Source organism: Protomyctophum bolini (genome assembly GCF_963924005.1).
Source record: "Protomyctophum bolini genome assembly, chromosome: 22".
In the NCBI taxonomy this organism is placed as follows: domain Eukaryota; kingdom Metazoa; phylum Chordata; class Actinopteri; order Myctophiformes; family Myctophidae; genus Protomyctophum; species Protomyctophum bolini.
Window position 1 is genome coordinate 21,102,218 of NC_137883.1, and position 25,144 is coordinate 21,127,361.

General features: G+C 41.2%; 1 protein-coding gene across 1 annotated transcript in view; it reads right to left on the minus strand.

The window, feature by feature from the left end:
* The window catches only part of brinp1 (bone morphogenetic protein/retinoic acid inducible neural-specific 1), a gene marked incomplete at both ends in the record, with an annotated part of 103,356 nt that overhangs the window by 17,207 nt on the left and 61,005 nt on the right, over nt 1-25,144 (minus strand). Inside the window, 2 exons of the mRNA XM_080755795.1 lie at nt 662-898; nt 21,280-21,385. Coding sequence (XP_080611921.1) covers nt 662-898; nt 21,280-21,385 — 343 coding nt within the window. The remainder of the gene's footprint in view (nt 1-661; nt 899-21,279; nt 21,386-25,144) is intronic.

The following is a 25,144-nucleotide window of genomic DNA, read 5'->3' on the forward strand; positions in this document are numbered from 1 at the left end:
ATTATTCACACTTATTTGTTATTTTAAGTGTAACAGTCCCCAACTTTGTCATATCACATTTACAGCTAAGAGTGTCTCCCTACATTCAGTTAAAAGAAAAGTATAATAGGGAAAATGAGGATAAAAAAAGAAGAGGAAACATAGTGTACAGTAGAAAGTACAGCATAATAATTCTACATTTAATGCAGGGTCTGATATTAATATCTTGCATCTATCTAATGATACTGTTATATTATTCAGCCTTCTTACACTGTTACTGTATATGATTGTTTACACACTTACAATGTCAGCACAGGTACCCATTGACAATGGCTACAATGGGCCATTGTACAATTCGAGAATTAATGTGTTAGTTTACCTCAAGGGCTCTATTGGGTCTACTGTAGGCTATTCATATTATGATAATAAGTAGTGGAAAGAAACCCACTGAGTAACGATGTTATTAGACTGGGAAGCTTTGTTATATAATATTGACTGACTCTAGCTGTATTGGTTTATAAAAACTAGGTAGAAAGTAGGCCACATACAGTATGGGTCTTTGCTGCATCAAAATTTAGACAGACAAGATGTCTAACTAATGAAAATGTCAACTACTATACAGTGCAGTTATGCGTTGACAGATATTCCCAGCAAACTATTGCTATAAAAATGGCTTGCTTACCAGAGTTCTCAAAGTCCTTGTAAGAGGTGGCCCAGGACTCAGCCATCCCTAGCAGGGTGTTCTCCATGATCTGGATGTCAGTGATGGGACAGTTGCATTGTGGGTACTCCTCGGCGCACTGACAGATGCACTGGCTGTTGCGGCATACGTACTCACCCTCACCATTACACATGATATAGCTCAGAGCTGACTGGACAAACTTCTCCTGCAGATATTCTGGGAAGATGACCTGAAGACCTGGAATACATATAAATAAATCAGAGGTTTCAGTACCTTGACAAGTGCTAGATGACAATGTATTCTAAAGGTTTTAAAGGCAACCTAAATCCCATTGTTCTGTTGTGAGGAAATCAATAACTTCCCTTCTTCTCTGCGAAATGCTAGCCGTTTTTTATTGAATTCTGTTGATAATGTGTATATTAACAAAAGTCACACCTGTGTGAAGTGAGGGGCGCTCTTATCATCGTACATCATGAATCATCATCTCATACTGGCCAATCGGAAAGCCTGTTGCCACAAATTTACGTCACATTTGACATAATTTCTCCTTTCATTGTCGATGTCAAATATGAGACGTGTGGGGACAAGTTGACGTACATTTTCCCTTCATTGTCAATGGCATTTAATGTTTGTGTGGTGGATATTTGACCAAATTTCTCCTTTCATTGTCGATGGCAAATATGAGACGTGTGGGGACAAGATTACGTACATTTTCCCTTCATTGTTAATGGCATTTAATGTTTGTGTTGCGGACATTTTGTGGCGACAAAAGCTGTATAGGAGGGGCTAGCGCCCCTCAAAAATAAATAAATAAAGAAATATAGATATAGGGCGCTGGTCCTTTAAGAAACGGTAGGCCTTACACCGTATCATATCATCCATGAACAAATAAATTAGTTCTAGTGTAAGGCCTGCATGTATTGTAGGGTAAATCCGCGAATTCGGTATGGAACGCTCAGCGTGTTTTTTTGTGACAAATGGATACGTTTCTTCATCTTACGGTAAGAAAAACAGCTTGTGCGAAATTCTCTCCTTTAAAAGCCTGGCATCCTATTGGGCATGTCACTATAGGCAAACATGTTTCACAATTTGATTTGTTCTAGCTTATAAAACAGGGTTAGTTCATCTTAATTATCTACTTTATATCAACTATAAATCAGACCCAGAATTATAGTTTCTTTTTGAATAAGACAGTACTTGAGCATACTTTTATGTTCACAATGGCGTGATGCATGCTAACAGTTAAGGGAATATAATAAGGTTTTTCCTCACGCATATAACCCACGGGACAAAAACAATTACTTGGATGAGAAAAGTGGTGTTGTATGGTTGATTCCCTTTCCTGGATTGTTATGACAGATCTTTCATGCATGTTATAATGGTGTGTGCTTAAAAGTTTGTCTGGGGTTGACTTTGAGCTGTCTTCCTGCAGAGGACCATCTCATATGTGACAAAATGCAACAGTGATTGATGCCTGCTGTCTTCCTGTGTCTTGGCTTATTGAAGACTATACGATCATGTGTTCCCTTGTGGCAACGTGTGTGTGTGTGTGTGTGCGTGTGCGTGTGCGTGTGCGTGTGCGTGTGTGTGTGTGTGTGTCGCAAAATTACTTCTGTATCACTAGGCAATCACTACACGCACTACAGGTAAAAGCCACACTATAGTGTTGCAATCTAGATTGCAGTTCAACCATTGCACTTACAAATGACAAGGTATTTAATACTTTTCAGATTTCTAGTCCATCCATATCTCACCCACAGGATCTCATAGAATTGAAGCCCTGACAGCTAAGTGCAAAGCCCTTTTCTCCACAGTCCTGGACAGAAAAAATAAATCCCTGGCACTACAAGCTATATTGGATTGGAAAAGAACTTAATAGATTTAGCCTTCTATTCTGAAACAGCATCGTGTGTGTGTGTGTGTGTGTGTGTGTGTGTGTGTGTGTGTGTGTGTATCCAGAACAGTAATGAAAACATGATTGTATTATTGCATACATGCATTGGTAATGGCACTCAAATATATGAAAATAGGCAGACATTTCAGTTAAATTATCATAATATTGTTGAAATGAAGGAAATAATCCTTATTTTTAGCACAGCGAATAGGGTCCAGTATTTCTGTGATGCTCAACAGTGTGATAAGTGCACTCCTAGGGGTTGGTGTAGGCACTACATGTATGGGGTATGTGAAAGAAAGTGCATATAGAAAATGGAAGAATATATTTTCCCATTACGTTAATGATAAAGCATTTACTCAAAACTGGATATTGAAATAAATTAATCTGCTCAGGTGGCAATAAATGCAACTCTTTTAAAGGAGAATTCCATGCTAGAATGCTTTGTTATCTTTCTTACCTTTCTTTGTAGTTGTTACGTCCCCACCAAAGAGGTCCGGGTGTTTTTTTGTGCAAAAACTCCTTATTGGCTATTTTCCCTACCATAAGCCCTCAATGAATTGCATTGCATTGCATGGGAATTGAATGGGGCTATGGGGTGTTATGCTAATTCGCTTATTTCCATCGAAAGAAGTAGTAAAGTGTGCCACTTGGGATATTATTTACATTATGAAGAGAGGATATATACAAAGAAATTATAATTTTGAGCGATGGAAATAAGCAAATTAGCACAACACCCCATAGCCCCATTCAATTCCCATTCAATTCAATGCAATTCATTTAGGGCTTATGGTAGGGGAAATAGCCAATAAGGAGCTTTTGCACAAAATAACACCTGGACCTCTTTGGTGGGGACGTAACAACTATACAAAGAAAGGTAAGAAAGCCTTTTAGTATGGAATTCTCCTTTAAAGCGTGGGATATTATTAAATCATATAGGCCGACTATAGCGTTCTCCAGAAGCTGAAATACTTCAGAAATCAGGGAAACGCCAAAACATCAGGGGTACTGAACCAAATAGGGAAATAAATAAAAAATAAATTGAGAACGCCTGCTTGATACCACTCTATATGTTGTCAAATGACAAATAGCGGTCATCAATCTACAGTACACGCATCACATAGGGAGCTTGTGCATCTACTATTTATTTTATCTTTATTTATTTTTTGTGCCTAAAATGGGGGAAATGAAAACAGAAAACTGGTTGGGCGATTAAAAAAAAAAAGATATATATGAAAGATGATTCTTTGTGGTTATAATAAATGAAACCTTGTCTCAAAAAGGAGAAAATGGCAGCAGTTCATCGTCCAGATGAAGAGAATAACCCAACATTTTGGGTAGTTCCGCCAGAAAGATCAGCAGCTCACTCACTAAATACCAGTACGTGTATTGAATCTCAGTGTTGCCACGGTGTGGGTTGTTACTACAGAGCAGAGAATGTATCACTGTGGGTTTTTTTCCGCCGCTTCATTGCACTTTAATTATGTTGGTATGCTGACTTTTCTACTGCTTAAGTGTGTAACCTTGCCTTGTATCGCCCTTCCTATAGATATCAGTCTTCTCTTGTCTTGTCCACCTCATCAGAGCCATACTGCCCATCAGCGATAGAGCGGACTGAGGCAAGTGGGAGGGAGTAGAAGGGATGGATGGCTCATATCTGACCACAAAAGAGTTAGGTTGCGTGTGTGGGGCTTTTTCTCCATCAGGCCTGTCTGCGGCCCCCGGAGCCAATATTCATTTAGCTTGATGTATTCCTGGGCCTGAAACTTTAATGTGATTTGTGGGAGAATCCAGATGGCGAGTTCACGGATCGACGCCGCTCACTGACAGTGCCGGTGCCAGCGGCCCGGTGCACAATAACACCGAGTGCCTCCTCGCCGCCACCCCCCCCCCCCTCTCAGCAGACCCACCCTCCCACGCACACACACACACTTATCTGATATTACAGGACTCGTGCCAGGAGACTGCAGGAGGAGCCATTGGATACAGTGACTGACACACTGCTCAGCACTATCAGTCTCTCTCTCTCTCTCTTGATTTCATTCTCTCCCTGCCTTCTCTATCTGCATGTCTCTGCCTCTCTGTGTGCGTGCATGGCTCCCTGATTCTCTCTCTCGTCTCACTTCACCACCCTCAGTCCTGCTCTCGTTCCCTCACTCATCCTCATGGTCCCTCATTCATGCCACTCATCCTTTTTTGCTCTCATTCCCATCTTCAATCACAGTTTTCATCCCTGTTCCTTCATGTCTCCTATTCACCCCAATTACCTGCGGTGTATCCTTACTCAAACATTTCATTGCTGTCGCGGTAGAAACCTTGCATGTCCAGAACTATTGATATTCAGGAAATGGACAAAAAGGGCCTGTGTTCCAATTGACCCAATGCAGTTATTTATAGGGTAAATTGGTTAAATATTAATACAGTACAAGCTCACATGTTGCATTGAGACTCAATGTGAGCTTATAGATCGGCTATATTTGGGTGACATTGTCATATGACAAAGTATGAAATAAGCCATGCCGTAATCAAATATTTGACATTTTATATCATTCCACTCGACTCATGTAACAAGATGAAGTAAAAAACTGCATCCAGACTATCAATAAAATGTTGGTGCATTGATAAAAAGCACTGATATGTGTGAGAGAGCTGGAGTCCTCGGGCTAAAAATGCACTGACAAATTCCGTTTCTGGCTTTGAGCGTTTCAATTTGGTAAAATTGAGAATGATTGGGCCATATGGCTGTGAAACAGAGATATTTTTCCAGTGGAGAAACATTCGATGTTGGAGCATGCAGCAACCTAGCACACTGGGGAGTTACAGTAAACTGAGTATCTCTAAAGAGCCGCTGATGAAATGGAAGGTGAATATTGCAGTTCCTACGCAGCCATTTGATAACCTCCAACTTCATGCTCTGCCAGTGCACATAATTCCCTGCAACCCATCTGCCTGGCTTGCTCTAAATAAATAGCACCTCAAAATGGCAGTTAATCTGATTGCATACATCAGAGGCCGAGATATTTCCTGCACGTCCACTGCATATAGGCCCTCACACACTTCCATGAATGCTAAAAATGTTGGCCCCGCATCTGTGACTTTGTCGTTTCGCTTCGTTTCTTTTCCTGAGAGCGTTCTATTTTTACAGTGTGATAGATGGGGAGTGGAGGCCGCAACCGAGGCTTGTAACTGCCTTGGCAAGCAGTCGCCCTCATTGTGATGTCACACTCCGCCTCATAAGCTACAGTTTCATTAAAGATTAATTGACCATTGTGGTGGTCGCAAATTCACAAAATAATCATTACTTAATCCACTGGTGCAGTAAAGTGCATTACTTCAATGGGGGCATTAAATTACCATCAGAGGTTACTGTTGCAGCCAGGATAAAACACCACAGACCTCTAAAAATGTAAATCTGCCTGTTTCTCCTCAATGCAAAAGTCCATATCCCTTGTTATCAAAGGGGCACATGGTGTTAAGACTTGAAGTGTTGCCTCAGTTCACATGAGGGCACATCGTGCGAATGAACGCTATAGTAAAAGTGCAGCTAATGTAGCTAGTCATTCCCTTTCCATCTCTTCTGGTCCGTGAGGGTGTGTGTTCAAGCCAAAAGCTCTGTCAGAGAAATAACACATTGCACCATATAGCCTTCCTCAGCTCCTAAAATGTGACAAATCTTTTTAATATATAGTTCTGGGTGTGCATTTAAATGGCTCGAGCATTCCTACGTTGTTCTGAGTAGATTATCCTCAGTGTTGTCAGCGTGGCACAAGCCAGCAGCCTTCCTGCGCCGTGAAACAGGACTGCCAAGCTTAGATTATTTTGTTTGATCTACAGCCTCATTTAAGTAGTAATGAACAGGTATAACTGTACGGCATACTGACTTAATATAGCTATTATTCCCTGGCAAATACCCTAAATTAAATCACTGATTTCATTTCGCAAGGGAAGCACAAAATGGAACTCTTTCTCCACTTGTGTGTTGAGCACCCAGTTGGAGCTCATTGGACTTTTATGAATGCGGAAAGATGCTTATGCAACAGAAAAACAACAGTGTCAAATCCCATTTCCTGGAACACACCTACATACTGACTGCATTATACGTGTATGTAATGTACCCTTCTTATCAATCTGTACCTGGGTGACTCTGGTATAGGAGGAACTTGGTGATGAGATTGTGTACAATATCACCGTACAGGCGGTGAGGTTGGAAATAACCCACACTGCATAGCAAAAATAACAAGAAGCAAGGCGGTAATCACTATAAAAGCAGAAAATTACATATATACTGTATATAAATTGCCCTGGCATTCATGGCTTGCTGTGCCTGCCTCCTGAAAAAGGGTATGGCCGAAATTGCATGTTGCAGCAATTGGTGGATTGGGGTAGGCAGGCAGTATGGAGAGCTAGATGAGCTGTCCGTGGTGCTGCGTTAGATGAGCTGTCCGTGGTGCTGAGCTATTGCCAATTGTGCTGAACACTGGACACAGACACACAGGGTGAGTCAGGGCAATACTGAGGCACTGATTACTTTTTGCTCTGCGTCTCTTTCCTGTGCCAGCACAAAGATCACCGCAGGGACAATGGCATTATCGATTAATCAGCGATAAAGCTTTGCCAATATTTCATTTTAAGTATTTCTAATTGCTATTATAGTATTGGCAGTATACAATGAGTATACAGATGTCAGGGGTTCCGAGAGAGAGAGAGAGAGAGAGAGAGAAAACCCCATTTATGATTTCACCCCCCATGGTGTCCCCTGCCACATCCCCTGGGGGCTACGACCCCCATATTGAAAACCTGTCGTGTAAGAATAGCGCTTCATAGTGCAATTGGAGACATGCATGTTGTTGGGTGTTTGTGTGGTTCAGTCGCAATGCTCAAGCTGTTCAGCTATGTGGCATATTGCTGTTGGAGGCGCTCTGCCATGTGTCCCTGCACAGCAGTAGTACCAGGGCATTGGCTGGTGAGATGTTCCGTTTGTATTCGCACGCATGCACGCACGCACGCACGCAAACACACGCACGCAAACACACGCCACACACACACCTGGTTCTGGCAAAATATCACATGTTTCACAAGTAGCAGATAGGGTGACGAGAGGTGTGATGACAGGCTTTGATATTTCCATTTCTGCTACAAACAGATACCAATGCCCTGAAAGTGTCAAGATTCTGAATTTCCACATTTCATGAATAACTGAAAAAGTGAGCTGTTTTATAGCATCAGAATAACATTCAACTCATTCAGTTTCCCTCTTGTATTTTTTCGCCTTTATTTTTTTATTTTTGTATAGAGGGACAGCGACAGTAGGCTGACAGGAAATGGGGAGAGAGGTGGGGGGGGTGACATGCAGTAAAGGCCATCGGGATTGGGAGTCGAACCCGCGGCACACTGCCAGATTAGTAAACTGGATTACCAGCCAAGGTACCTGGACCACTGAGCCACTGCACAGGCCACCCCTCTTGTATTTAATGCTGTACAGCAGTTATGCACTTTACAAAACAACAACAACAAATAATCTGTTGAGAAATAAAGTAATGTCTAAGGCATTTAAGAGCAGGTGAGCACACAAACGGGAGATGTGATTTGAAGCAACCTGCGCAGACATAAATACTTCTGATGCCTAGGACGTCCACGCACATCCACAAACGCGGGGTGCCTGGGACTTGTGGGGACATCTTAAGGTCTTTATCGATATAAATTGCTGAAATAATTACCCATTACTTCCTTGTTTATGTCCCGACAAAACCCCTTATTGTCTCCACCAGGCCGAAGGCATGGCGAGAGAGTATGTTTTGCCTCGGTCCGTGTGTGTCCGTCCGTGTGTGTGTCCGTCCGTCCGTCTGTGTACAGCTAATCTCCGGCACCGTTAAAGACCTTTTAAGTGTCGTACGAAGGCAACTCGAGTCGAGGCAAATCATGACAACAAACAATATTTTGGACCAAACAAATAATTACAAAGAAGAAAAACACTAAAAAAGTGTTGTAACCTGCCGTTTTTTTCTTCTTTCTAATTATTTGTTCGGCCCAAAACATTGTTTATTGTCATGATTTGTCACGACAAGAGTTGACTTTGTCCACGGCGTAAACGTCTTTAAATAAATACTTTTTGAAAAGTCTATGACGAAAATGAACAGGGAATTATTTTCCGGGTCTCTGAGGGGGCGGGACTGCGACGCTCTATAGAGGGTATGCGAGTAATCATCATCATCATACCGGAAGTTATACATGAACACCTACTGAGTGGCAAAAAACTACTTTCTGGCCTTGACAGCCCATACAACAAAAAAGTCCTATCTGACTGCATTAATTTTAAGTGACTTTAAACAACCTTAAATTCACTTTGTCACTCGATCTGCCATTCATTTATGCATGCGCATACCCTCTATTATATCGCCACCGCTATAGGCCACAGCCTGACCTGCCGTGGTGGAGACCTGTGCCCCGAGGGGCACTTTATCTAGTTTTCTCTGAATCTATGCTGCTATCCTATGGGTGACACAACACTTGTAAAAAGGTAGTTCCATTATTCTAATAAGTCTAAACAGAAAAAAAGATGAAGATGAAGAAAACAAGGAGAAGCTTCCAATTAATTGCATCTCTTCCAGAAGGGGACGAGGGGGCATCTTTGGCTGCGTGTGGAAAACTGTGCTTGAAGAGACAGCCTCCTGAAGCTGCTGAGAGGAGGCGGATGAAAAAGTAGATTTATGGTTCTGCTGGCCCAAGTGGAAACTCACTCTTGATTGACCACTTCCAATTGAAAGCTGACCTCTGGGTCAACAGCGAGAGATTTAATCAGGTACCGGGGGCTCAGGATGCTATGGAGAGGTGAAGAAATGTGCTCAGCCATCCATCTTGACAATTTTTTTTAGTATTGTCGGTTATGGGCCTCTGGAAGTATGCTTTCATGAGTGAAAAGGTTGCCATTGTCTAATGCATGGACAAAAGGCAGTGCAATTTCTACAGTATGTCATCCGCCAGTGAGATGGCAGCAGCCTGTCCCAGTGATATTTGGTTGAATGGTACAACCCAGTAAAACCATGAGTGTTCATTTAGATCTGAGAGAGTTATAAATGTTTGTGTGGTGGTGTGTTGGGCTGTCCGGTTTAAAAAAAATGCGACAAGGATATTAGGTCAGCCATTGAATTTCTGTGTACAGAGGAAATTAAATTGACAGAGCAAGAGAGATGAATAAATTGCGAGTGTTTGTAATTGTGCTCATCATCTTTGCTCTTCATGTTTTTCATTAAAGTTTTTCCGAAGGAAAATTATGTAACCAAGGACATGCATGTTTACTGATAGACTTTGGTCAACAAATCCATTTCCATCCAACATGTCTGTCATCAAAAGCAACTTAATTGATTTGAATGTCTGTTTGTTTTCCCTATAATGTTTACAGCATTTTCAGCTGAAAAGAGGGACAGGCATCGAGCAACAGAGCAATGAGTATCTAATTCATCACTCTCCGCACGACTTGCCTACAGGGCCAGTTTAATTTATTTTCACTTCACCACTTTGAAAACTGTTGGCTCAGGCTATTCTAACATATTCATAAATCTTCCCAGATAGGCTCATGGAGAGCTCCAGGAAGGTGGAGAGAGAGAGGAGAGAGAAAGGATGAGGTGGGGGTAGAGGAGAAGAAAAAAAAGCAAATTACTTTGCTTTTGTTTTCGAGCTAATTTATGACAGCCATATAGGAGGTGATTCGGGTCCATGCAGTATAATGGTTTGTCGAGTTGTGCAGGCAAGGCCTAGTCTAGCTCTGTCCTTCCTTTTAGCCCTGGTCGGGTGCTCTTAAAATGCAGCCTCCCTTGCTCTCTGCCTTGGTAATATCAGATCTAACAGAATTGGACAGGTGAAATGTGTGTTGTGTCACCCATCTGAAGAAGGAAAACCAAAATCAATATCAAGGCAGTGGATGGTAGCAAGTAAAGATGCATCATACGAGTGTTGAATGGAGAGCATTGTTTCTCCGGCTCCTGTAAGCAGATGAGAGCTTTCACATGACTAGATGATGAAAGACCTGGCTATTTAACACTCACTCGTTAATTCCCTCCTTCATTTAATTCTCACTCTCCTCAATAGGCTGCTGGTTTTATTTATAGGTCCCAGTGGAGACACAAAGTGAGCATCAGGCCAAACCAATATCCTTGGGTTTCTAAGCTTCGGCTTGGAGAGAAGACAAATAGATAAATAAACAACAAATTAATGAGGGAGAAAAGAAAGTCGCTTAAATACCAATTATAGAAAATCTTTCCTAAAAGCAGTTAGTCAATTGGACTTATTGTTGTTCAACTGTATTTTGGTCAGCCTTAGGAAAATCTAGTTTTGTTGCGCAGATACAGACGTACAGTACAGACAGACAGACAGACAGACACAGTTGAATTGATCCCATGGATAAATGCAGGTGTTATAGGGTGCCAGGTGTTATGTCACAGTATGTTCCTATTCCCAACCCATTGTATATTATTCCGGTAAAGCTTGTACTAAAAATATATATATTATTTTTTTGGCTGGACCGTGTGGCCGTGTGACCGTGTGGCCGTGTGACCGTGTGGCCGTGTGACCGTGTGACCAGCCCTATGAACGTGATGTGACTGGCTGAATAAGTCACTGACTGGCTGTTTCACTGACTGATGGATGTACACCATTGGTCGGCCAACAGAGCAGAGCGTTGGAATTTGTATCATTTGCTACTTGCAATGTATGCTATTAAATTAGGCTGGTGCATTAGACTAAGTGATTTCTGGCAAATGCTAGTTTGAATTTACTGATATATTAATACTGATATTTTAATGGCAGATAGAAATATTTAGGTTATTTTGACCAAGATCACGAAGACAAAGACCACATACAGTATGACCGTAGGATGATAGCCAGTAAGCTACAAGCTGCTGACAACACATCTCCAATATAAACAATTGGAGAGGGGTGGGGCAGAGAAAGGCTATTATTGCACCACGATAAATGGTCTTCCGCAGTAACTAAGCTTTTGTAATCTACCTACAGTACACATTTAAAAACCAATTGTTATGTAATTCTATGTCCTCTGAACATGTAAAATGTTGACGTTGCAAAATGCATTCTGTACACAAGCTATAATAGGATTTAGGTCGAAAATTGCCAACATTTCCCTTTAACAATATAATTTTAAATACCTAGAGAATGCCCAAAGAAGCGAGCCAGGAGGCTGGTTTACTTAATATTTTACCTATCAATTTTGACTGTGGGAGAGAAGAGAAGTGAGTTTAGGAGTAGCTTTGATACGTAGGTAACTCCCTTCATGTCAGATTTTCCGCAGTATTCCACTCAAGTGAAAGGAAGAAAAGGGAATATCTGAGGCCGATTGTTATATTCACACTGTGTTATCTGTGACTCACAGCCACACCAGCTCACAAAAAGCAGACCAGACAGAAAAGAAATCCCTCGACTGCCTAAAATGTTCAAGGAAGGAATGTACCCATAGTCCCATACTATATTCTTTTTTTGTACATCTGCGGCATAGCCGGGGCATCAGACAGCTAATTCAGGTCAGTCAGGGTGGCAGGCAGTCATCCAACATATATTTAACAGTGCTTGTGAATCACACTGTCACACAGTGCCTTGCTGCTCAACCAGGACCATGCTGTTCATATTAATACGCTACACATGCTGGTCATGTTTTATACTGCATAGGCCTACAGGTATACGCATCGTATCCCCACAGTTCGTCCCTGATGCTTAACAACTGTTAAAGATCCCCTCCACTCAAAACCTTGTTATGGATAACTCATCTTGGAAGCATGACTCTCTCTGACTATAGGCCTACTGTACAGACTGCTTTTCGTGCATCCATTTTTTACAATGGACAACTTTTCTACATTGTTCTGCGAGAGAGGGAGAACGTCTCCATACTGTACTCCCTGAATATCTGAGTTGGTGATGTAACCGTAAGAACAGTATTTGTGACAAAGAGTGACCTATTATGGTGGTCTATATGTAAATTACAGTTGAGCAATGTGGTAACTTGAAACTTTTAGCATACGCATGCACAGACGGCTGATTAGTTGCCAACATTCACAGCTAGCTTATGTGTCAACTAAAGAAACTTAGCAAACCATGGCAGATTTTAGGATGGTGTGCAGAGCTAGGAACTTCCTTCCACTATACCTAAGGACTGCATGCTAAATAGTAATGGTTATAATTCCTAATATTGCATTTATATGCCTATAGCAGCATAGAGAATATCCTTGTTTGTAGTGCACATTTATGCCATGATAGCTCAGATGATAAAAAAGAACTATCAAAAAAAGGTCTAAAAGGTTTCTTTTTATCTATACAGTAGCTTTACAATATATGCAAATAATTGGAAATATGCATGTTGCAGCCTGCCATCTCACTATTGTGAATCGTAGCTAAGTTCTGTCTTGGCAATACCCAGCAATGCAAACAATTTATTTACTTCATTGATGCTCAGCCATAGACCAAAAAAGGGTTCAATGTACTGTATGAAGTGGCTCGGAAAAGGCCAGCCATATAGAAGAGGTATTGTCTGTTTCTCTGTCCCCACAAACGTAGCCGATCCATGTCGTGTGAAACATCATATACGACATACAGTGACAGCATGGCTGCTTCAACACCAACCACCACCACACTTTGTAACTCTGCCGCACTACAGTAACACTGAATGAATATTTTCAAATAAAGAAGCTATTAATATTTCACTGACTATGTCAAACTACCCTAGATATTATGTATACAATGGTAGCTTTACTTTCCACTGTCATTCGAAGGAGAGTCTGAATCACAACATCCCATCTTTGATGTGTTGGGGGTGGGGGGCTGGCCCCTTAACCTTTTTAATAGTTGTGCCCCAGACCTTACAGTACATCTGTATTCAGCTTCTACTGTGAGATTATAGTGTGTAGGGGAATCAAGCCACTTAGCCAGATGGCAATCATTCATTTTGCTGCTGTATTGTCTGAAAGCCTTTTCAATTGCACAGGGAAGTCATGCCATTATTAGACTGTGGATTGTTCCATACAGGCAGAACAAAGAGCTAGTCACAAGTTTCATCTCAATTTTGTTTCACTAACATCTTGACTTTCAGGTCAAGTATGCACTGCAGATCTGGCAGTTAATTGACTTCATGATTGCGTGTTTGTGGTCGAGTTAAAACAGTATTTCAGGGAGCAGCTGTATTTTAGGGAGAGGAGTGTGCAACCTTTATTAGTGAACATTTTGAAACCTAGATTTTCAGGCCACTATACAGCCTTCACATCTAGTCCTATTTGCACGGATAAGAGCAATGGTAACTGAGTTATTGTCATTTGAAGTGTTAAACACAGCTCTAACACTGCGGTAGTAGTGACTCATGTGTGCAATTTGGGGTTTTTTGTGTGAGTATTCTGTGTCAAGTTTGGTTCGGATCGGAGCAACGATGCGCCTTGACAACGTGTGGCCCCCCCGAGTACGCCGGGTTACTACAATATGGCCCTTGGTGTGACTATTCTCATGCCAGACCCCTGAACTGTGTGTCAGGAGTCACCGAGGGGCTACATGAGCGTCAGGGGTCCCGAGGGGCTACATGTGTTTGAGAAGCACCATTGCTCCTCGACCACATGTAGCCCCTCGGGACGCTGGTTGTACAATGTGGCCAGCACAATTAATATCACAAAATATGTTCAGTGGTGGAAAATGTACTCAATTGTCTTACTTAAGTAAAAGTATCAATACTCCAATGTAGAACTATTATTATTAAGTTAAAGTCCAGAATTCAAAATGTACTTGAGTAAAAGTACAAAAGGTATTGGTACGAAAAGTAGAAAGTACTCATTATGCAGAATGTCTCATTTTACCAGTTTTCAACTGCATAAAAATCGGCAGAATCGGCAGCAGGAGCAACAGAAATGTATATAGGGCTGAAGTGCCTAATGTATGTTTGGTAATAATAATTAAAATCTACAAGTAACTAGTAACTAAAGTTTTCAAATAATAGTGGAGAAAAAGTACAATATTTTCCTCTGAAATGTGGGGAAGTAGAAGTAAAAGTATTGAAAAGTCAAAATACTCAAAGTAAAAGTACCTCAAAATTGTACTTAAGTACATTTTTCAGTTACTTTCCACCACTGCAAATGTTATTGTTTGTTGCAGAACTATTCATTTGTGCACTCAATCGTTCATTTATTCGTTCATTTACCAATCTTCACCAAATTGCGTACTGTAGGTCCACATGATCTCGGGAGTCATGTAACAATCAGCCGCAAACAGCTTTTTGATATTCCACACTGTTTGCCTGTAATTGGCTTACACATTATGTGGGAGAGGACTATTTTGTGGAAAAACTCCTATTATGAATGCTGCATCCAGTCAACCCAAAATTATAATCGCATGATCACAAATATGAAGGGACTGCATGGATGTCATAGAAACGCTATTGGAAGGTTTGCATTTACTAGATGCATGCTTGAAGGTACCTAGAGCATTGTCACTCAAAGGCGAATAAGGAGGATAATAATAAGTGCAAATAAAAGTTTAATTAAAAGAAAGAAATGGAGTGGGCTCGCTATTACTGCATCCTTGAACTAGCCTGTGTGGTGCTGCATACTAATACAAACAAATCCATTTCCTTATTTAATTCATGAGCAATTAAATGTGTCTGCACTAGATTAAGGTTTTAGAAACTTGGTGTTTCAAAACATTGCGGTGGCCTTCTCTCCAAAACTCACTCAGTGATGCACAAACATGCATTGCTTATTTTTGGTTGGCATGGCCAGCTATTGTTAACAGGTTCCATCCATCCACCAGGTTCCGTCCACCCTAGAGCTCCTATTTTGAAGGAATCCCGGGACTGATTGTGTTAACCATCTCGGCCAGCTATTGTTAATAATAATAACTAGGGCTGTCAAACGATTAAAATATTTAATCAGGTTAATCACAGCTTAAAAATTAATGAATCATGATTAATCACCATTCAAACTATGTCCAAAATATGGCATGTTTTTCCAGTATATTGTTGTGGGAATGGTGAGATAAGTGTCAGAAGGTGGACACACACACACACACACACACACACACACACACACACACACACACGTAACTATGTATGCATATTTTTATTCTATAACAAATCCAGTGTGGTAGGATGGTGTATCTCTGTCTCTCACACCGTTGTCGTGCTATGTGTTTTGAGCCTGTGTAAATTGTGCAGCTTTTTATGGCAATAACCAACTGGTTATGCCATCCAGATAGGGCTAGATAGTGCAGAGTGGATGGGATTATGGGATGTATGGGTGGGTCATCCAAGCATGGATTAATTGCGTAAATTAAAAAAATAAAAATAATAATAATAATCAAATTAATTTCACAAATTAATTCAGCCCTATTCTGGGCATGTTATAATAAACATCCAGAGAAAATAGACAAACATTTGTTGAGCTTGCGATTGGTGTAGAGGGAAAAATGAGGGGATCAAGTATAGACTACTAGCTGGGACCGCGTCAATAAAATATGTAGGGTTTACCTCTACCATGGAAGTTAGATCATGATGTATGACCTGCAAATGTTACATGCCCTCCTGAAATTTCTCAGGAGGGAAGCTAGTACAGTATCTATCTGTCCAATTCTGCTGCGAGGTGGCCAATTCTCTAACGTTATGGTACAGTTGACTGCATCCTGCAGCAACCTATGGTACGGCTCAGTGGAGGGTAGATAAAGAAATGAGAGTGAGAGTATGAAGAGCAAGAAAGAACCACAGAGAAATAGGCCGCAAAGACTAATGGGGTGAGTGAAAGATGGATAAAGGTAGTGGTGAGAGGAGAGTTTCCAGGAGAAAGACTTCAGAAAGAAAGAACTGCGATAGAGGAAAAAAGATAGCGGTGGATAGGAAATGCGAGTACAGAGATCTGAGTGCACTTGGCACAGTCCATCTTCTCCATCCCAACCCCTTCTCAGCGACATGCTGTGTCTGAACAATGATCTATCTCTGGACCCTAACTCATGGTCAGCCCCCCCCCCCCCCCCCCCTCTGTGGCCAGGACAGTGTTTTGCAGGACATTCACCAGAGCTAGCATAACATTGCAACGTGATGACAGGCCCAGCCCCAACCCTGACCCCTGCTTTATAGTGGCAATGATGGCCCCCGTCGCTCTAAGCTGACCTTTGAAATCTCAGGGGTCCCGTCCGCTGTGAGCTTCAACTGAAAGCTGGTGGTTTGGCGTGGCTGGCCCGCAGGGTAGTGTGCTTTATCTCAACTGCAACCCACAGTGACAGCTCGGGGGGATTTAACATTTGGAGCTTTAGCTTGACACGGACAAATAATAACAAACTGTACTGTGCTCAGACGTGCAGTACTGCACATGATCATCCATTTGTGTTGAGGTTTTGAATTGGCACGGTCGGACGGACAGACAATAAGCTATATGATTATTATGGCTGACCGTTTGCACACCGGTGCTTTATGTGGGTGCTGTTTAGAGTAGACCACACATTTAAACTTAATGCACAATGACAGGTTTGAGCTGTCTTTCATTGCTTTCATATCTTCAAATCAACAACAGCAACATCAGAGCAGCCAACTTTTGCCTACAGTCTTCACATTATGTTCACTCGTAATAAAAACACAAGTGCATCCAATGGCCACTGTATCGCAAGATAGTCATATTTCAAATAAAGGAAAGTGTCATGTGCATACTGTACTCATAGATAATGCTGTCAGTGATCCATGGTCTTCCACTTTGTCTCCTCCCCATCGTTTAAATGCCAGCACTTTTGCACTCTTGCTAATTGTCTGGTAAAAGGTCAATGGGCATTTGAAAATGAGACACATGGTGGGTGTTCATTAAATGTGATGAGAGCTGCTTGTGAACAATAGACTGGCCATAGGCCCACTCAACTCCTCTCTCCTCAGGTAATAGTTTTAAAAGTACATTAAAAGCCCTATATATAGTCTTTGTCAAAATGTATGATGAATAGCTAAAAGGAATGGATCGACCTACTGTACAGTGACAATCTCACAATGCATTGCAGTTCTGAGCTTTTAGATTGGCTATTTTCTTCATGTTTGACATTTTCCAGATTTTTATTTTCTGTTTTAGGAGAATGCATGGTACTGTCAGAACATTTTTTAATAGTTTTACTCACAATATAGCAAGCCCAAAATACACCAGGTTTGTGGTTTAATGGTATGTTGTCGCAGGAGAATCATGACTAAATGCTACAGCTGTTGTTGCTATTGTTATTTCAGGCATTGTGTCCGAGAACATTATAAAGATCAATGTGGTCTCTTTGTGGGGCTGAAGGACAACCGTCTTCTTTTACCCCCCCAGAGACAACCGTGCCTATTGTCCAGGCTGCTTTTCATGAACCACCACAAGAAGAGAGAAGAAAAGACTGTCCCAAATGAATGAACCAAGTTGCCAATTGACTGCTAATTACCACAATATGCTCTAATCTAATTTGATACTATACTACAAAAATCTATTTTCCTAAGTGGCCCTGGATGAAGGAAACACATTAGAACGAGTATCCCCATGGCCAAGAGTCTACATCCCGTATGCATTTACTTATAATCATACAAATGTTGCTCTTTGTTTTTGTCTTTCTTCTGTTCTGTATTACTTCAACTCACAAGAGAGAGTGATTGCAATTCAATCTTACTAATGGCAACCACAATTCCCTCAATGTGACCTTTCTTAATTCACTTGTAGATACTGATGACGTTCATTGGCACACGATTAAGGGACAATTGGGGTGGTCACCTTGTGAGTGAAACTATTGCATATCAATTTGTATTTAGTTTGTCATTAATGACAAACTAATGACAAACTAATGACAAACTAACTAACTATATAAACTTTATTACCGGCTCGTGGCCCAGCAGGTAAGGTATCACATATACGAGAATAAAAAATAAATAAAAATACAGTACATTTACCCAGCCCCACAGGTTACTACTCTAGACGAGGCACTCATGCCAGTGTCCTCTGATGGTAGAAGTGTACCTTACAGAACTACAGCCTAGGTCTGTCATCTGTCCAATGAGTCTATTCAGTGAGCGATCCAGCCTGCTCATGAAATTGAATGTCAGGTTCCTCAACAGAGCCATGAATGTAGTGAGACCCAATGAACAGAAAAGCCCACTGGCTCTAGTGCTCCTGGGTTTTTATACTATGTGTATACATGTACAGTATATGAATACAAACACCGAAACACGCAATCTGCAAATGAATAAAACATAAATAAAAAGCAGCAATAACTCAGCACAAGCATATAGCCCTTATTTGCATATCTTTTTTTTCAGGAAATGAAGAAAACATAAAAAAATAATACTGCCACATCAAAGTTGGTTTTATATATTGTCAGATACTTGCATGATGGCGTTAGCAGGCAGTTTGATAGTCCAATGGAGTTAGCTGGTTTTGTCAGAACCACTTTTTAATACTTGGTTCATTGGTTCAATATTGTTTTAACCAACACAAAAGTAAAGGGTGTTCAATAGCATTGATTTAGGTCAGTGAAAAATCACACCCGTGTGAAGTGAGGGGCACGCTTATCAGCATATATCATCGTACATCATCTCACGCTGGCCAATCACAATTTGTGTCCTCAATTTTCCGTCTTCACTTTTCTGTCCTCACTTTTTATCCTCAATGTGTACTTTGCTCAGCCAATCAAATCATTGCTATGTGGTGATTAGCCAATCAAGTCTGATTCACAGTTTTCACACATAGGAGGGGCTAGTCCCTGCCGGACAGGGACAATATGCAGAAGTATAGAGACACACATGTATGCGCTCACACACCCACACAAGCAAGCATTCAGTCTTTCCTGACTGTTGAGGGTTTGTGATTGAATATCGCAGGGGTCAGCTGTTGTGGTTTGATGCTGACTGCAGAGTGTAGTAACAAACTCATCAGTTTGTCAACCACCATGTCACGTGCATGCCATCTTGTACTGTGCTTCTTGATATTAATGGGTAGCTATTTTTCAAAATATAACCCTGGTATTATTCAAAAAATAAGAACTAAGACACACCATCTGGCATACTTGCGTCACTACAAATAATTCCCTGGAGATAGATTGAACTGCATATGGTTAAACGAAAATAAGTGAATTGATCTGAAATGCTACAGCACATCCCACCCATCCAATACACAGTAAAAACACTCAAAGTGATTGAAAAGGTTTGGCCCACAGCTATGTTATAGATACTGAATGTCAAGCTCAACTAATACACATAGTTGCCTTGAGGTGAAAGGGATAATATCTTAATATGCATGTTGTTTTCATGAGAGGATGATGTTGTACTGTGAATCAAGGGAGAGTATCATTATGAGTGTATTGGAGAGGCATAGCCCTAAAAGCACTCTAAGGATGCCGGTGTGAAGTGCCATCTCTTTGAAGAGTGCCATGATTGTCAAATGCATCAGTCTGGTGACAAACACCCCTAATTGAAAGCAAACATTATGGCCGCTTTAAAGAGAATGGATTGTCAACAGCAGAACACTATATAAAGCTACACTTTGGCATAATATGAAAGGAAACACCTTTCAAGTCAAAAGCTGATCTGAAAACCAGTTCCATTCACTCAAGAGTTTGTATCAAGCCAAAAGATAAATGATTCTTCTTGGGCCTGTCATATATCAATTTGATAGCAACACATTAGACTTCAAAGTAACTGAGTTAAATACACTGGATCCATGACAATAAAGCCTTTATAAAACCTATAGACTCCTTTTACTAAGTGGCAGGGGGAACTTGAAAGTATGTCTTTGACAGACCACGTAATTCTCTGAATCCAGAAGAGCAATAACGATGCCTTTGGGGAGGGCTGGGAAGACAGAGTTGAAAATAGTCTGAGCTGCTTAAAGAGTTTTTTTTAATATTGTCGGTAAACTCCAATAAATCAAAGAAATTATCACTGGGGGGGGGGGGGGGGGGGGATTTACAAGGGACTAACCCCCCAATTTACAATTGTGGATTTATGAAAAAACTTCCCCCGCTGCAGGATTCAAGTTTAAATAGTGAAAGGCACTGCATTACATATGTAGCATACATTCTGTATTAATAGTCTCTCCTCCATTTGAACATATACATTATGCATACAGTAAAATCACACCCGTGTGAACTGAGTGGTGCAACTCCCCTCTCTCTCTCTCTAATTAGCAGGCAACAGTGCATCTCTCTCTCTCTCTCTCTCTCTGGCACAACAGCGCCACTTTTGCCCCTACTGGTACTCTAAACATTGGGACATAGTCCCATAGGGACATTGCTGTTCCTTGGTGTGGTTGCACCACTCAAAAACCTACATGATAACTGCTATAGCTTCTGCTCATCACAAGCACTTTGAAGAGTTTGCACAGCTAGTGCACGCTATTGTTCTACTTTATTCAAAGACAGGACTTGTCGAGAGTTACTGTAGAGACCATGTAGTGCTGAAATAAGAGCAGACGTGGCAGGCTGCGAATCTTACCCAAAGCCCCAGAGGAGAATCAGAAGCGAATTTCATCCCAACCATCACACTTAATTCAAAAAACGAATTGATATTCAATTCACGCGGATGGTGAAAACCATACCCAAACTCCCCTTAACAGGATTCCTTGATGTATGAACAGAATGTTCTTTTCATTTTAGGATTGGACTGGGGCTAAAATAAAGTATTGACCCTGATGCTGACCTCCTGCAACCCTCGTTAGATATAGATGGCCCTGTGGTGCAGGGCTGTCGGTGTGCTGCGTTTGTTTACCTTGCAGATGAAGCTTGCTCTCAGGGCTCTGCAGGAGGATGGAACTAACAGAGTCCAGATTGTCATAGCTACTGCATCCCAGCGGCCCCGTCCGTGTTTCTGTCACCTGCAAAAGAATTACCACGCAAATGAGATAAGCAGTTGAAGAGAATGTGTGCGTGTGCATGATATGGGATTATGTGTGCATCAGTTTCTGCATTCCTGTATGCCACTGTGGTTATTGTGGCTATATTGGGAAGTATGTGAAACATGTAAAACATGTTGTTTTCTTCATATCAACAACATTCCACGGGAATCACTCCACTAATCAAGCACGAGAAACATTAGTTCATAATAAGATGGTGAATTATACATGATATAGCGCTGGCTATGCATAATTGGACAGTTATTAGGCTGTCTGCCTGTCTGATCGACTCAAGACTTTCATAATTATGCACTATGCACACAAAAGTTAGCACACACGTTTAGCACCATAGAGAGCCCAAGAGTCATGTGTTAAACTATCAGATTCTTGCAAAAGAACAAAGTCCAATATTCACAGCAACAGAGCACTACGGGGATGACAGCTTTCTGTAGGCCAACCTGGAAGTTACTCACACCATGAGGTCCCACCACAGATTTCCCTATTGATTCTTTGCATTGAGTTTTGGATTTGGAATTTAGAAAATAATAAGCTCTGTGGCAAACTGTCAAACAAAGGCTTATGATATTAACATGTTTGCTTCAACAAGGTAATTATCCCGAATCAACACGCTTTGTTGAACCACAAAGGCATTTCATATAATTAGTTTTAAAAAGCACATAATGCCTTCACCATTCATGGTTGGGATATTGATGAGTTATATATTGCAGAACAAAATATGAAACTCTCATAACGCCTTATTTTCTGCATGAAGCAAAAACCCTATATGGTGAAAATTATATTGAAAAGAAATCCCATTACGAACTCACTTCTGGGCGTTAGGACTACGCTCTATTGCAAATGAGAGGTGAAACTGAGTCAATGATTCACACAGCCTTTCTATATTGGACTTACCAAGTCTCCTCTTATATTTAACCAACAATAGTGTGTCCCGCTTTGGCACTCACTTCTGGAGCTTGGGTTCATTTAAGGGACCTTTATTTTCTTTTTAAAATAAGTGAAACATTAATAGGCACTGTTCTTCAAAGAGCTGTTGGTCCCTATCATAAACAATAAGGGCATGCTATAAAGTTGCTGCAGTGGTCCCCATTTTCCCATGGCATACTCCAGTCAGAAGAGATAATTGGACAATTCAAATGTGGAGAAGCTGCTCTTAAGTTTACCACCTCTCACACTTTAATAAGAGTGTGCTCTTTTGAAAAAGACAAGAAAGGGCTGACATGAACCCTGTTTTTGATACCTTTGCTCATTAAGAGCTACCTGGCAGTGCTCAACAGTACTTCCACATGATTCCAAGAAGCCAGATTAGATGCTACTCAGCAAAGGAGATTAACAGAGCGAAAGGAGAATATTGGCAAGAACCTTAAGCACATTTTACTTCAGGGTGTCTTAGACAGGTATTATCATGATGCCCCAGGGACAAAGTGCCTTTGTATCATCAACATATTTTCCAGTTGAAAATATGTAGTATGTTGTTGCCATGTGTCGAAAGATTGTCACTGAAGCATAAATCAGGCTTTTAAGTCTTCTGAAAAATGGATGTGGATGGATGCTTGCACAGAATAAATATTTTTATTATGTACACAGTATTTGCCATTACTAGCTCTGTAATAAAGCCTCTCTTGGAGGAAAACAAACAGTTGTCGTGGAAGCTTTCCATTCTGTCTACCTATAAGCCTAGCAGTGCAGCATAAAAAACCCCTACCTTAACTTCAAATAGTAAACCAATTAGCTAAATATTCCAGACATACATTTATTTTAGAGGCATAATGATGACGAGTGAAGAGTTGACATTAATATATCTGTTTTTTAGTTCAGACTATACTCAAACTACTGTAATGTGTACAGAAGCGAGAAGTCCTTCTTTGACATTATTACTAATATGCTGCTTTCTGTTATCTCTACAAAAAATATAAAATCTTAGGGTCTGATTCTCAGTCTTCTGAAAATAAGGCTTTGGAGAGATGCAGAACATCCATGATCACACCAGGAGCTACAGCCCAATCACAGTCTGACAAAAATATACAAGTGATGGACAAACAAGATCTGTCAATCTGTCTCCAAGATGCTCACCGCCAGAAACCTTATAGGAGGCTGTGAGCCTGCTAGAGCAGTATCTGTCCATGTGTGTGTGTGTGTGTGTGTGTGTGTGTGTGTGTGAGAGAGAGAGAGAGAGAGGGAGAGAGAGAGAGATTGACAATGTGACACCATTTTCCTGTCTTTAATGTTGATGCCATGCCAGATGGTGTGCTGACAAGCAGGAAATGAGACAGATGCATATCTTACCCTTGGCATCAGGCCGCCGGGATAACATTCAATGGGGAATGGACAGGAACAAACTATAGTCATGAAACGTTTGTGTTCAGTATAATAATAAAATGGTGTCCCCTTGAGTTGCTGGGGCGTTCGCCAAGTACACAGGAATTTGTCCTCTACATTTACCCATCCTAAATATTAGTAGAAGCTTATGCTTATTATGCTTAATTGCTTATTAATACAGCACCCAGGGAGCAGTTACCTGTAGGAGTTGACCACTTGGATGGCAAGGGTGTAAACTTTCATATTTAACATTTTATATTTTTTATCGTTTTCAATGATCTGAGATCTGATCGCCTGTGAGTTGGTATTCTTGCTCAGGGACACTTTGACACATAGACTGGACGACCGAGGTTCGAACCGGCGACCAATCTGACCCCCAGACGACGTCTCTACTTACTCATCTTGTTGAGCAAATCATGTAACGAATTAATCTTAAGAAACATGACGGTACCATGATGTAATATCATAAAATAATGATAAAAGCCACACAAGAATGATATAATCACTTACGACAGCATGATGCAAATATGTGCAACACTTTGTCATCTTAACTTTTTTTCCTTTTTTTTAATGCGAGGACTTTTATGCCACTTGTTCTGTGTCTGAACGTTCCATTTGTGACAGATGCCAGACATCGATGTGGCTTTCAGCCGGCCTTCCCAACCTGTATCTGCAGTGTTGAGCACTGCCAAAACAAGGTCTTTGAAAGGCTCTTCGCGTTCGCAGCCTTGCATAAAGTGCATGTGCAGATTGATTACAGTTCAGGCCTTGCCTATCACACGCTGCCATCTTGATAGCATGCTGACAGCGCTCTTTCTCCTCGTTTTTTTGTTGTGTTTCTAGTTCTTTATTTATTTTTCTCTGAATGAATTACCTCCTTCAAAAAGGTCATGTTGCATGATGCATGGTAAGCCTGGCAAAGTGAATATCTGTCCGTTGTCGCCTCCGGACAACGACCTAGGTGCCAAAACAGAAACATGAGCTCCCCCAAGCCTCAGCCTGATGAGTAGTCAAAGTATTGGGGGTAATTCCTTATGTCAAGCAGTAATGCATTACTATCAGAACGTCAGTTTGTTTTAAAGCTTCTAAACAATTCATGCACACTAATGACAATGCATACATTCAACTTTTTAGACATTTATTGCGAACGCAATAGCACTAACTATGAGACCCTGCAGATCATGTCTGTCTGTGTGTCTGTGTGTCTGTATGTCTGTCCCGCTGTTACACCACCTGCCCGCCACCAGAGGGCGCAGCTCTATCACACACAGAACACACACGCACACACACACACATACACACACACGCACACACACACACGCACGCACGCACGCAGCTGCGTTCGCTTCCCGCGTTTGCGCGTCTTACTTGTTAGTTTATGTGTGTCTGTCTGTCGTACATATA